This window comes from Seriola dumerili, unplaced genomic scaffold (genome assembly GCF_002260705.1).
Source record: "Seriola dumerili isolate Sdu_G_001 unplaced genomic scaffold, Sdu_1.0 BDQW01000017.1, whole genome shotgun sequence".
Classification (NCBI taxonomy): Eukaryota; Metazoa; Chordata; class Actinopteri; order Carangiformes; family Carangidae; genus Seriola; species Seriola dumerili.
The window spans coordinates 1247015-1260468 of record NW_019174272.1 but is presented as its reverse complement, the minus strand read 5'-3'; the positions used below and the strand labels follow the sequence as shown (position 1 = coordinate 1260468).

At 42.7% G+C, this 13454-nt stretch overlaps 1 protein-coding gene across 1 annotated transcript in view; it reads right to left on the bottom strand.

Moving 5' to 3' along the window:
- Nucleotides 1-13454, bottom strand: part of LOC111230317 (endoplasmic reticulum aminopeptidase 2-like) — an 18611-nt gene that overhangs the window by 1574 nt on the left and 3583 nt on the right. Inside the window, exons 4-19 of the mRNA XM_022757012.1 lie at nucleotides 5509-5678; nucleotides 5280-5418; nucleotides 5049-5183; nucleotides 4830-4950; nucleotides 4556-4710; nucleotides 4299-4412; nucleotides 4073-4204; nucleotides 3676-3807; nucleotides 2732-2800; nucleotides 2439-2614; nucleotides 2226-2305; nucleotides 1944-2127; nucleotides 1634-1790; nucleotides 1349-1533; nucleotides 1053-1214; nucleotides 688-828 (exon numbers count right to left, since the gene is read on the bottom strand). Of these exons, the coding sequence (XP_022612733.1) occupies nucleotides 688-828; nucleotides 1053-1214; nucleotides 1349-1533; nucleotides 1634-1790; nucleotides 1944-2127; nucleotides 2226-2305; nucleotides 2439-2614; nucleotides 2732-2800; nucleotides 3676-3807; nucleotides 4073-4204; nucleotides 4299-4412; nucleotides 4556-4710; nucleotides 4830-4950; nucleotides 5049-5183; nucleotides 5280-5418; nucleotides 5509-5678 (2252 nt within the window). The remainder of the gene's footprint in view (nucleotides 1-687; nucleotides 829-1052; nucleotides 1215-1348; nucleotides 1534-1633; nucleotides 1791-1943; nucleotides 2128-2225; nucleotides 2306-2438; nucleotides 2615-2731; nucleotides 2801-3675; nucleotides 3808-4072; nucleotides 4205-4298; nucleotides 4413-4555; nucleotides 4711-4829; nucleotides 4951-5048; nucleotides 5184-5279; nucleotides 5419-5508; nucleotides 5679-13454) is intronic.

Sequence of the window (13454 nt, the reverse complement as noted above, 5' to 3'; positions counted from 1 at the left end):
TAGCTTGTGGTATCAAAACTGTACCAAGTTCATACACCTATAATATTGTGTAGGTTCCCATTGTGCCATCAAAACAGCCCTGAGCTGTCGAGGCATGGACTCCACAAGACCTCTGAAGGTGTCCTGTGGTATTACGCACCAAGACGTTAGCAGCAGATCTTTAAAGTCCTGTAAGATGTGAGGTGGAGTCTCTATGGATCAGACTTGTTTTTCCTGCACATCCCAAAGATGCTTGATCGGATTGAGATCTGGGGAATCTTGCTGAAAGAGGCCACTGTAATCACAGAAGACCTTTGCCGTGAAGAGGTGTACTTGGTCTGCAGCAATGTTTAAGTAGGTATGTGTCAAAGAAGCATCCAAATGAATGCCAGGATCCAAATTTTCCCAGCTGAGCATTGCCCCAAACATCACACTGCCTTCTCCCCATAGTTCATCCTGGTGGCATCTTTCTCCAGGTAAACCTGTTCACCTGCTACCTAATGTACTCCACCCCTTCACACGTGTCACTACAATTAAATAATCAGTGTTATCAACTTCACCTGTCACCTGGTTTTAATGTGGTGGCTGATCGCTGTACACTTGGTGAGATATTATTGTAATAGTAAGGAATTGTGTCTTTTCATAGCATCACACGTTTTGACGGATACTACAATTTCATTCACAGTGTCTCCATTTTGTTATACTAACTTCTTAACCAGTGTGTCCCAGTTCTTTTTGACAAAGCTCCAGGCAAGGTGATGTCCCCGTGGGTTCCTAGCCACCATCAGGATGAGACTAGACAGGTCCTGTGATCGAATCACCGTCCCTTCCAGGCCCAGCTCCAGCAGTCTGCAACACAAACACACATGTGCTGCTGACTAAAATACAAAAATGCTGCCTTCGTGACACATTATCTGTCACTTGAAAAGCCTTTATTTGAAGTTGTTTAGCCTACTGACCAATAATACAAAGTAGAATATGTGTTAGCAGCAATACTGTAACACCATACCCCATGTTTGCCACAAGATGGCAACATTAACTGTGTGGAAAAATATAGTAGGAAGAAGATATACCTCTCCAGTTTGCTGGTGTCTCTGCTGCAGGTCAAGGCAAACAGGATTTTGTACTTTTGTGCTGCAGAGAGGGAGACGTTGTATGTGTGTAAGAGTGAGGTCCAGCCATGGTCATCCTGTGCTCCAACTGAATACACTGTCTCTGCCACATCAGTGGGTAAACTGGAATAAACACAAGCAGAGATGAAATATCAAGTGATATGGTCCAGTGCAGCACAGGGGAAATACTGTTGTTTATGTGAACTGTATCAACTGTTGTTAATAATGATGTTTGTTAAAATGTTATTTAGACAAACTTGAGTGTTCCATTGGACTGAAGCCAGTCTTTGAAGCTCTGATGTGCCTGCTCCAGGCAGGGAGGGTCATCCAGGTGACAAGCCAGAGAGATGACCTCTGACCTCAGCCGTCGCTCTGATACAGAGCCGCTGTCACTCCATGTCTGCTGGTCAATGACAGCACGGAAGAATCGCAGGATGTACATCTGCGTCAAAGCACACAGGGAAAAAGCATCTCACGTGAACTCAATTTCATGCTGACATTGATATAAATATCATACAGTCTGTGTCCTCTTGCCTTCTTACCCCCAGGTTGTGCGTGAGCTCAGGCTCATTCCTTTTCTCAATCACCCGGTAGAAGGTCTCCAGATAGCCCAGTCCTTCAATGAGAGGCACTGTGTGTGTCTCATATTGCAGATAACCAATCAGGTCTAAGGCTTTATTGATCGGCAGGTGACCTGCCCTTTAGGGAAATACAAGAATATTTAAAAGGTTGGGTGCTATTTCTGGTGGGATAATCAAAGCTGTTTTGTTTACGTGTAAAATACAGACATATAGAAAAAATGTGTCTCTCGTTCTCATACACAGACCCACAAACACATTCACAGATGCTTACGTGACCAGTTGAAAAGCATTGTGTATCAAGTGAGTCCTATCTTTGTAGCTCAGAGCAGTGTGGTTTTCCCTCAGCAGTTTGGTCATCTCATCCCAGCCATCATCCTCATAATGCACCACATAATAGCCAGTCATGTCAGTGTTTACCTTCACCCAGTTGATTTCCTCTCCTATGTGGATACTGTCTAAATGGCACATAAATGGCAAAAGAAAACAGTGTAATTGCAAATAAAAATTAAGATATGTAAGACTTGTATTTAGCATCTTCTCTCTTCCCTCCTACCTGTGTGTGTGGTCATCAGGTGTCTGTGAATGGTGCTTGATGCATCGGTCTTGTATGTCAGAGGGATATGCCAAAGGAAACTATACAAGAGCAGAGAGTATTCTTAAAAGACACAAACTAAAATTGAAAACTTGAAAGTTGCTTGAAATCAAATTCTTGCTGACAATGGTTATGCAGCTGTGAATACATGTGCATGTGCATGTGCATGCTCACCCTTTCTGCAACGTGGGCCAGAGAGGGTCAGACGGCAGGACTGTCCTCAGGAACCTGTCCTGTCTAAGCAGCAGACGAGGCCCCTTCCTTGTTACAGTTACCAGAGGAATACCTTTCTGCAGAGTCCAAGTGTTCATCATGGCTGTCAGATCGAGATGTTCCCCTGCAAAAAGGTACTGTAGGAGACAGCTGGAGATCAACACATGTGGCCGTAATCTTGTAAATGGTGTGACATTTATAATAGGCAACTCATGAGGAGAGGTCAAAGAGTTTATGTTTAAATGTTTACTCACTGCATTCTTGGTGGCCTGGCCACTGCTGTAACAGTGTTTTCCTGAGATGAAGTCCTCCTCTGAGCATGTCTGAAAAACAGAATCAATTCATTTTCAAATTCTATTAACCTGCATGACAGTTTCTTCATGGTTTAGTCCATTGCAAAGAAATGACATGTACACTATAGTCTTTTAGATTTTGAATGTCATCTTTCTACCTTCATGGATTTCATTCCAGTTGAGTTCAGAGCAGTAAGAAAATTAAAGACTTTAAACTTGTTTGAGATTGGTAATCCATCATAGTGAACTCTATGTCTGCTTTTATTTTCAGCAGTGGTTTGTCTTCAATGCATGGCAAGGCAGTGAATTCCTTTTACTGTAAATCAATCTGCTCTCACAACTCCTTTACCAGGCACAGACAACATACCTTTGACTGCAATGAAAACAGACATAATCTTCACTTTGATTAATTACCTACTTTAAGCAACTTTCAAGTCTCAGCAAATTGATTTTTGCACCACAATGAAAGGAATGGAAAACAACAGCTGTTTGGAAGGAGGGAAACACAAATCAAAAAGCTAGCAGAAACATAAAATATGGCTGACGTGTAACATATGGGCTAAAACGAAAAAAAAAGATTTTAAAGAACAGCTGGAAAAATATGTAATGTATGATTTCTGTTCTTTGTCTTATGCCACAGCAGTAAAAAAGACGAAAGGATAATTTGTAAAAACAGAAAAAACATATCTCAACAAGCGCAAGCTTCATGCTACTTCATGTTTTAGTTCAGATCAGACAGCTCTCATCCATTCATATAATTGTATCCCCCATAAAGAAAAACTTTGCTGCATCTATTTTTGACAAATTCAAATACAGTTCCGCCAGACTGCCCCTTGACTTTTCTTCTACAAGATGACAAAGGACCACACTGTGTTTTGCATGTTGAATGTAATTTGTGTTCATACGTTGGCTAGACTGTCCCATAGGTCCTGGTTGCGTGCATTTTTGAAGCTGTATTTGCGGAGGTATCGCACTATCCCACTCTGAAACACATCATCTGTCAGAAAGTGTCGCAGCATGTGCAGGACACATGCTCCCTGGTGGGAGAGAGAGAAAGGGTCATTTTAATCAGTAAGCCACAACAGTCTATGCTATAGGTTGGTTTCAAAGCCATTTGTGAAACGTTTTCTGTTACAGTGTTAATATATCAATAGATCAATTAATAGTTCATCAATAGTTATGTAGTCATCCCATGTGTTTTATTTATCCCTGATTTTGCAGGTATTACATTTTCACAGATAATATATTCCTGATGATATGTCATTATCAGTTGTGTAGCCCTCTGTGTGACTGAAAGCATACTTTGTCATAGGAGACTGTGTCAAACATCTCTTTGATCTGAGTGGGGTTCTCTGCTGGACTGGATATTGGACGAGAGGAGTTCAGCGAATCATGACCAACTGCTGCAAAGCAGGTGTGCAGTAGATATTCCTCCTGCAAGATTGTACACAGAACATCATTATCAATCCTTGGGCCTAATGATTATATCAATCTATTACTCAATGATGTCTCAGATGAAATCACACACCACTTTGAGGTCAGGGTAGGTGGCCTCCACTGAAATGTACTCCATGTATCTGGCAAATCCTTCATTCAGCCAGATATCATTCCACCACTCCATGGTCACCAAGTTACCAAACCACTGCAGACAAGATTTTGAATTTTACTGCTTTATGTTGACTGTTGAATGTAATGAAGTGATTTATGAGCATCTGAACTACTGTAGATCAACAAACACTTAATCCTGTGTGTCATTATTGTGCAGATACACTGTGGCACTCTCACCTGATGGGCAAGCTCATGGCCGATCACCATAGTAACCCAGAGTTTATCGGAAACAGAGGATGTGAGGGGGTCAAAGAGAAGGCTGGTCTCTCTGTAGGTGGTCAGACCCCAGTTCTCCATCGCACCGGCCTGGAAGTCTGGGATGGCAATCAGATCTGAGGGAGGGAAAAATCAGGTCACAGAACTGAAAGTGACAAGATAAATGACAGAAATGTGTAGATAAAGAAATGCTCATAGGTTTAGTTACAGAACTAGAACAAAAAAAAGGTTTTACCTTGTTTGGGTAGAGGATAGCGGATGTTGAAGTACTCCTCGTAAAAGTCCAGCATTTTGACGGCAACCTCCAGGGCATAGTGGGTCTGAGACCACTTCTCAGGGGCTGCATAGATGGACACCTATAGATGCATAACAATACATTAAACATTACATGACAGAGAAAGTAATATTTTAACCAAGGAATTCAGAAAATCTGATAATGTTTTGGAGGCCTTACCTGCACTCCAGAGGATGTTGTTGCAGTGACCGATTTGAAATCACAGATGACAAACGCTACAAGGTAGGTGCTCATCTTCACGCTCGCAGCAAACCGGTCCTCGAGCAGGTCATTGTTTACTTCAACTGTCTTGACCTGAATTACACAAATATCTAATTGTAGCCATTTGATCACACACATTTGATCATGTATGATAGTTGATATAGGAAATAGCACATATGCAACACTCACTATTGGCATGTTGGAGAGAGAAATGTATTCCTGGCTCCTCCTGATCCGCAAAGAGAAGTTGGCTTTGAAGATTGGCTCATCAAAGCAAGGGAATGCCATCCGAGCACTCGTGGGCTCAAAGTGAGTTGAAGCCAAGGTTCTGCAAGGAGACATCAGCAGATACCTTTTGTACTTTATTGTAACTGTAACACATCGGTATGTGAATGTGTAAGAATCTATTCGCTCTTACCTGGTCTCTCCTGTGCTGGTTTTGTAGGTGCTCTTATAGAAGCCGTAGAAGCCTTCTACTAGTTCTGCCCCAAACTCAATATACAGAAAATACTTTTGCCCACTGCTGAGCACCCTGGGAGAGAAAATGCCAATCTGCTCATGTGAAGGATTATGAAGAACTGGAAGAACCTACGAAGAGAAAATGAGATGCCACATTAATAAGAAATGGAGAGAAGTTGCGTCCAATGTATCCAAGTATCAAGGATAAGCTGTAGCTCTGTATTTACAGCTACCTGGTCAGACAGATGAGCGAGGTTCTGGTTCAGTATGGTGGCATTGAAGATCTGTAGACCCTTGCTGTGTAATACAACCCAGTTTGTATTGTTCTGGACATCAATCTGGATCTGCACTGAGCCAGTGAAAACTGAACTTGGGTGAGGTTGGGGGTGGCAGGAGGAGGGCGATATGTGAAGAGGAATGATGTACCTACAGAAAAAGAAATATGCGTTGCGTTTTTAATCAGAGACTCAAAAACAGAGGTCCAACAGTTTTTGGTCATCATTTTTCCCTTATTGCAAAGTCTACCTTGGCAGGCGAAGACGGCCTCCAGGGAAGGACAGTTTATCGGTACCCAAAGGAGATTGTTCTCCTGGAGGGCTTGACGCCTGTTTGTGAACTGTTGGGCTGACGACCCAACTAGGACAGCACATTGAAAGTAGAGACAGCGCTACAACAGCCCTTTACCAAGAGCCATTTGTGGGGAAGTGTCCTTCAACGCACTGATTAAAAAATTTAAAAAAAGGCTAAATGGGGAGACAGGTTGACAGGTAGTAGTACTTGAAATCACTCAGTCACATCCCAAACACAGGGAGCGACTAAGGACCACCTGATGTGAGTGTTGGACACTGACTATGGCTGGAGCAAAAACGTCAAGTTCAGGTTCTCAGGACTCTTTTCTTAACCTGAAAGACCATTAGTGGAGGAGTAAAGGACACACAGATTTCTTATAAGGGCACAGTATTCATTCAGACAGACGTTATTATTCTGCCCTCGTGCCTAAGTAGAGATCTGTTAATTTGCTTTGCTTCCTCCAGCCAAGGTTTATCCTATGTCTGCTCCGATCTTCCACTGTACAAACACCTAGGCAAAAAACTAAAAGTACTGTTTACTTCTTCTGAACATGACTTTTCAACGTCACTCCCTGAATCAGACTCTCATTTACTGGCCCTTGCTCAGCAGCACAGCAGGCTGCTACGCGTTTGACTGGATCCATAGCTTTGAATACTTAGAGGAAGTGTTTCTAGACCACATGTCAGTTCATTCTGGCGAACCTGAGAATTTGTTAAAAGTGTTAGGCGCACAATTCACAACTCATGCTAAAGGAGAGCTCAACAATGTGACAGACGGACTCCACATGAATTTTCCCATGCGGATGAAAACAAGGTGAGGACACAGCTATAAACTGTGAGGTGACAACAGCTGCAGGAGCATAACTGCAGAATTCAAAATCAGGCAGCACATGGCAGCAGTGTCCTGCTTCTTACCACACTGAAAAGGAGGAATCTGTTATTTATCCAACACGATGAACCTATGATTGAGAAACATAACTAACTGCGTTACAGCTAATAAAATAAAGCTTGTCGTGTGATTGCTGTCATAGCTCATGGCAAGTCAAACTCTCCTCAGTCAAATGTCAGAAGCTACCTCCACATTAGCCTACATCCTCCATTATGTCTCCTGCCTGGTGACTTTCACTTTCCTCTTTGTAAGGCTCCCGCCCACTGCCTTCTGCCAGAGTGGTGTGTGGTGTGTACTTGCTGGGAGATGTGGTGTGTTTGAGAGAGAGAGGAAAGAATTATTGTAGAGAATGTAGCGGTTCACATGGTGCCGTTTGCGGTTAAATAATGTCTTATGTAGATGTCTTTTCCAGCTAGATGTTAGAGGATAACAAAATGCTGATGTTAGTATAATGTGTAACTAGAATGGTTGAGGTGATCAGGTCAGGTGGTTAATATCAAAACCTACACTGGGCATTTTTACAATGAAAAGACAGCTGTCCTATCACAACAGCGGTTTCTCGTCCTGCAGTGTGTGTGTGTGTGTGTGTGTGTGTGTGTGTGTGTGTGTGTAGTGTTATGTGTGTGTGCTGTGGTGTGTGTGTGTGTGTGTGGTGTGTGTGGTGTGTGTGTGTGTGTGTGTGGTGTGTGGTGTGGTGTATGGTGTGTGTTTGATGTGTGTGATGTGTGTTGTGTGTGTGTGTGTGTGACAAGGTGTACCCTACAAGAGTGTTGTCCTAATGTTCTGGGTGCGTTGATATGATCAGTTGTTCTTTTCTCACCTCAGATCTAACAGCCGGGCAGGTGGTCTGCCGAGTTGTTCAAATGACTCGTCAACTGACCAGCGTCCACATAAATGTCCCTGGTCGCTCGAGTTTCCTCCCTGTCTTTCATAAATACAGATAACCTTTCAGCAATGTGGCAGGAGCTCACCTGTCTCCCTTTCTCTCTGCCTTCTCAAGAGTGTGTGTTTTCAGTTTTGGCGTGTTTGGGACGGAGGTGGGGGCAATAGAAGGAGGGGGTAAGCATTGTTAGTATAGAGGTCGCCAACAATGAGGCATGTCGATCCCCCATAATGCAATGCTCCTGGGCAAAATCCAAAACGGCAAATGCCCCCATTTGCACACACCAGTAGGGCGCACACACACACTCAAGCGCACACCGCTATCACAGAAAGCCCCTCTGACTAAGCAGACATGACTGAAGCATCCAGGGGTCTGTTGCCTTCTTCATCTATGAGCAGGTAGAGCTTTTAATTCTGAAACGTGGGATCCTGGTTTTATGTTTTGGATCCAGTGAGCAAGAAAGTGCTGCAGCCATTGTTCAGTAAAAACCTTATACAATACAAAATATGTGGCCTGCCTTTACAGGGGGAATTTGTAGCAGTTGGGTTTCTAGCTGTCCACGTAATAAGGTTAAATGTATCTTATTGTTATTAATTATTATTATGTTTATCAATTTTTATCCTAATTTTGTATTCCTCTTGCATGAATGCCTGTCCATCCTCCACACTGGGTCAGGTGGGGTAGAGGGTGATGTCGTGCTGGCATCTCTGGCCCATCCGGTCCACCTGTCAGGGGAAAGGCTCGGCTGGACCCTGCTGGTTTGTTATGGTTAGTGACTTTCAGGAGGGGGCACCAGAGGTTCAGCTGGAGGCTTCACCATCAGCAGCCGACATGTTCAACTGCACCAAACAGCATTGCTGCTAACAAGCCGAGGAAGCCATGAGCGGCCACAGTGCCCGTGGCGATAATCACAGTGGTGACCTAGTGACTGGCCATCGTACAGTTGCTCCGTGAGTTCGCGAGACGACACCACAAAGAAGTCAGCCAGGAAGACAAGCCGGCATGCACCGTCATGGCAAAATGGGGTGGGACTGAAGGCAGGATCACATGTGAAAATATCAAGTCTTAATTGTTTTTTACAAACCCTTTTAACACATTTATCAATTTCCGCGATGATCAAGACAAGCTTTGCTATGGTGAAGATGAAGAGACAAGAATGGTAAATTTTACTCATTTGCAGTTTTCCAGTAAAACAAAACAAAAAAAAAAAACTATTCTCCGTGACACAATTCTGGCACAGATGTTGATTCTCCATGTCGGTCCTGTGTGGTCTCTAGACGTTGATGTGTGGACAAACACGGTGGTCATGACTGGCCATGAGGCTGCTTCGTTCATGAAGATCAACGGTCTTCAACACTCTGAATGACCACTTACGCTGTACTTAAAGGTGGTAAGAGTCTAAAGATATTATGACAACATACCAGCAGCATGTACGACTTGCAGATAAGTGTGGCATCATTCACGTGTTATAAGCATGTTGTATAAAGTACATGACAGTCAGGTTAATGTCTACAAGAGTGCTTGAACTTGTTTTATTCATCATAATTGAAGTTACATTTTTTTTTCATATGAACAGTAACAGTGTATTTTGATTTTTTCAGATGAAGGAGAGCTTCTGCTGTGTGACCTTGAAAAAAAAAACTAACGTCCGGAGAGGGGAACTTTTTCTTGTCTGAATTATACACGGTGAGGATTTGTGCACTAGGAAGATGATATGTTCCTGTGGTCTTAACACGAGAGCTTTTGGAAGGTCTAATGGATTAAATGGGGGAAAGTATCCAGCTGTCAGGATCGCAGGAGAAAGCAGCTCTCAAATGCTACAATCTTTTGTCGCCGCCAGTTTTCAGCCGGCTTCAGAACTGACATCCGCAGGTGTTGCTGACTGTGGCAGTTGAAAACAGATTGTGTTTGCGAAGCCAAACTTGGTAATCTGTTCAAAAACCATAACCTCAGACAGATGGGTTAGTGCACATACTGTACAGATGTGTGTGTCTGTGAGTGAGTGAGTCGAGTGAGTGTGCTTCTGTTGTCTGGGTCTTAATGGCTTTCAACTCTGAATTCCTTGAATTACTAAAGCATTTTCTAGTGAAACTTGGCACAGTCACGTTTGTTTGGAATTACAATAATAAATAATTTTAACATTTTTAGTAGGCCTATCCATGTTTTGCTTTTAAGTTCTTGTAAATGTAAAAAGTATAAACAAGCAGTAAGCTTATCTGACAGTTTTTTTAAATAAACACTTGCATGACAACAGTTGGTTTCCTCAATTTTTTTTGCTTTTTCTTTTTTTTTTTTTCTTTTGCGCTCTGAGTAAACATCAGCTGACAGTAGCAACAGAGCACCCCACTAGGTGGCAGTTACAATCACATCTGACATTTTTTTAAATTATTATCCCAACAGCAAAGAAAAATATTGGGAAGGCCTTTTTTAACTTCCCCCCCCTTACAAAGGGACCACTACGTTCATAAAATAAGTTAAGTATTTCAACACATGATCGAGTCACGTCTTCACCAAACTTGACACTCACACCATGGATGTAAGAGATCACAATGCCAAAAAAACTGAGATTAAAGCTTAATATGGACCAAAAAAGTGGGGCACAGTTATACAGAAGTAGTTTACATGTTAAAAAAAAGCTCAATAGTTGTAGGGATTAACAATTTCTCCAAGGTATGCAAATGGCGATGTCATTTCGCGCCCGACAGCAAATGCTGAAGTAATGTATCCCCGCTGATCTCTGTGGTGGACGTTTTCGTCAGTGATTGGCAGTGTTTTGTCCACACTCCCAGTATCTTAGCACCACCTAGGGTTCCATTAAGGAGCAGCTTTGATCAATTTGGCAGTAAGGAGGAAACATAGTCTACAGTAAGGCAAGTTTAAAAAATGGGGAGGGGGGACTGGTGAAGAGGAGAGGAGGAGGAGACAGGGTGCTGGTTTGGGTGGTGAGCTTATGAGTTTCGCTTTCTACAAAAAATCATACATCATCTGTCCCCTTTGGCTCAAAATGACAACAAACAAAGTTTACGGCGAGTAACAACATGAGCCCAGTATCGTCACAGGCCTCTTGAAAAAAAGGTGGAAAATACATGATTTTTCAGAAGGAAATAAAAACCCATTCAACACATGGTCACCAAAACTGGGTAAAAAAAAAAAAAAAAAAAAAAAAACACTGACGCACTGCAGCAGATTTAGGTCACGGCAATCGCACACACGCACAACACATAAATCTTGAAATCAGAAAAAACAGAAAAATTCATACCGCCAAAGAAAATAGTAGCTGAGCGATTTTGCTGTGAACAATATTCATAATGACTATTCAAGCAGAAAAAACGTCACACGCATATGACTTGAACTTTAAATGAGGGCGCCTGAGTCAAATACAGCTACGTGGAAGAATGATGCAAACAAAACACTCCGTTGTAATGTAATGACTTTTGACTTTGTAAAGGATCAAAATCGGAATTTGATAGTTGCTCCAAACTTGAGCGAACTGGAGGTTTGGTGGAGGAGAGGTAAAATGGGAGAGAAAGAAACACTGTATGTGGATTTGTAAAAAAATAAAATAAAATAAGTGCTAAAAGTCTGTTAAAACAAACATTCCTCGTGTCTGAGGGTTATCAAGAAAAATCACAATCAAAAGTCTACGCCATTTACAGAATCTGTGCACTGATAAGACAAAATGAACTATTTACAGGTCTTGGAGTGTATATCCACATACTTCAGAATTCACCACACAGGAAATGTTTATGTCCCAAGTTGTGTGTGTCCGCGAAAGAGATGAAAGACAGAGCAGCGTAAGCCGTCTCACAAGCTTCCTGTGTTTTTTACCTGCCAGAGGGGCAGATTCTGCACGTAAGAATGGCAGTTGAGTGTCAACCAGTATCCCCTGTGCCACTGGGAGATCTGCACCCTTTCTTTCTTATCAAAAACATCGCTAGTTCCCAGGTAATGTCCGAGCCTGGCTGTTGTCCTCTCTGCATGAGAGAGGAAGTCAAGTGCCTCCAGTATTCAATGCTGGCGGCAAAAACCTCTCATTTCTAGTGCACACACATACACGAGCCCACTCCACCAGCAGGCATAACATAGACTCCGAAACTCCTGCTAATAACAGGTCATATCTGCCGGGTACCTGTCAAGAGGCACACAGCGTCAGGGAGCAGAGGTGAGCCTTTTGATTTGGTTGGAACAATCAAGAGTTGTAAGGGTGGAGTGGCGGGAGCCAACGGGGGAATAAATCCTCGCATCTATTCCCGGGTGTGTTTGATCATCTTTGACGCACCGGGATCTAATTTCGAACAAGTGGCGCTTACAGTGCCAGAAGGACATGGAGAGTCTTCCACCCATACCACCGGGATAGATGGAGGAATATTATCCACCGGTGGCTCCGTCCACCTCCCTAAACCTCTGATTGTCAACCAAGATGCAAAAGGCTCACTCTGCTTCCTGCTGTTGTGCTTTGAGATGGTGGGAAGTTGATGTATTAGCAGGGAGTTGGAGTCTGTAATGGTATGGCTGGCTTGTGAGTAGGGCTCGTCGTATGTGTGTGCACTGAAAGAGAGTTTTTTTGCCGGGATTGGCGACTGATACTGAAGCACTGGAATTGCCTGCCGGTCTGCATGCATGAGAGGAAACAGCAGGGCTCGGGACAGTTAACTGGAGAACTGAGAGTGTTGTTATGTAGAAGAGTGGCAAAGATCTCCAGTGGGCACAGGGGGATACTGGTGACATAACATGCATCTTACGTGGCAGAATCTGCCTCTGGAGGTAAAAAAACAACTAGGAGCTGTGATGACGGCTATACGCTTCTGTCCTTGCATCTTTGGACACACACAATTGACATAAACATTCCCTGTGTGGGTGAATGTGAGTAGTGTGGATATAGGCACCTCCAGACTGTAAATAGTTCATGTTTGTCTTCTAGTGCACAGTGTAATGGCGTAGACTTTGATGTGATTTTTCTTTGATAACTCAGACAGAGGATGTTTGTTTTAACAGAAGCACTTTATTTTTATTTTATTTTTTTTAACAAATCCAGAGACATCCAGTGTTTCTTCTTCATTTACTCTCCTCCACCAAACACCGGTCCAGGTTTGCTCAAGGTTTTGGAGACTATAATTCGTTGTTTGATCCTTTCAAAGTAAAAGTCAGTTACATTACAGAGGGAGCGTGCATTTTTTGTTAAATGCATATTCTTCAGTAGCTGACTTTGATCACACGCGCAGTCATTTCAAAGTCCCGCTCCAATGTGCAGTTTTTTTTGTTGAATGTTTATGAATATTGTCAGCCCGCAAATGCCAGTCAGTACTATTTTCTTGCTGTATGAATTCTGTTGTTTTTTCTGCTTTCAAGTATGTGTGTGCGTGTGTGCGAGCGTAGTGATGCGTCAGTGTTTTTTTTTTTTGTTTTTTTTTTTTTACGCGAGTTTTGGTGAATGATGTTGTTTTTATGTTCTTCTGGAAATCATGGTTTTCCACCTTTCTTTTTCCAGAGGGCTGTGACGATACTGGCTCATGTTTGTTATCGCGTAAACGTTGTGTTGTTTTCGCATCTGTAAGCCAAAGACA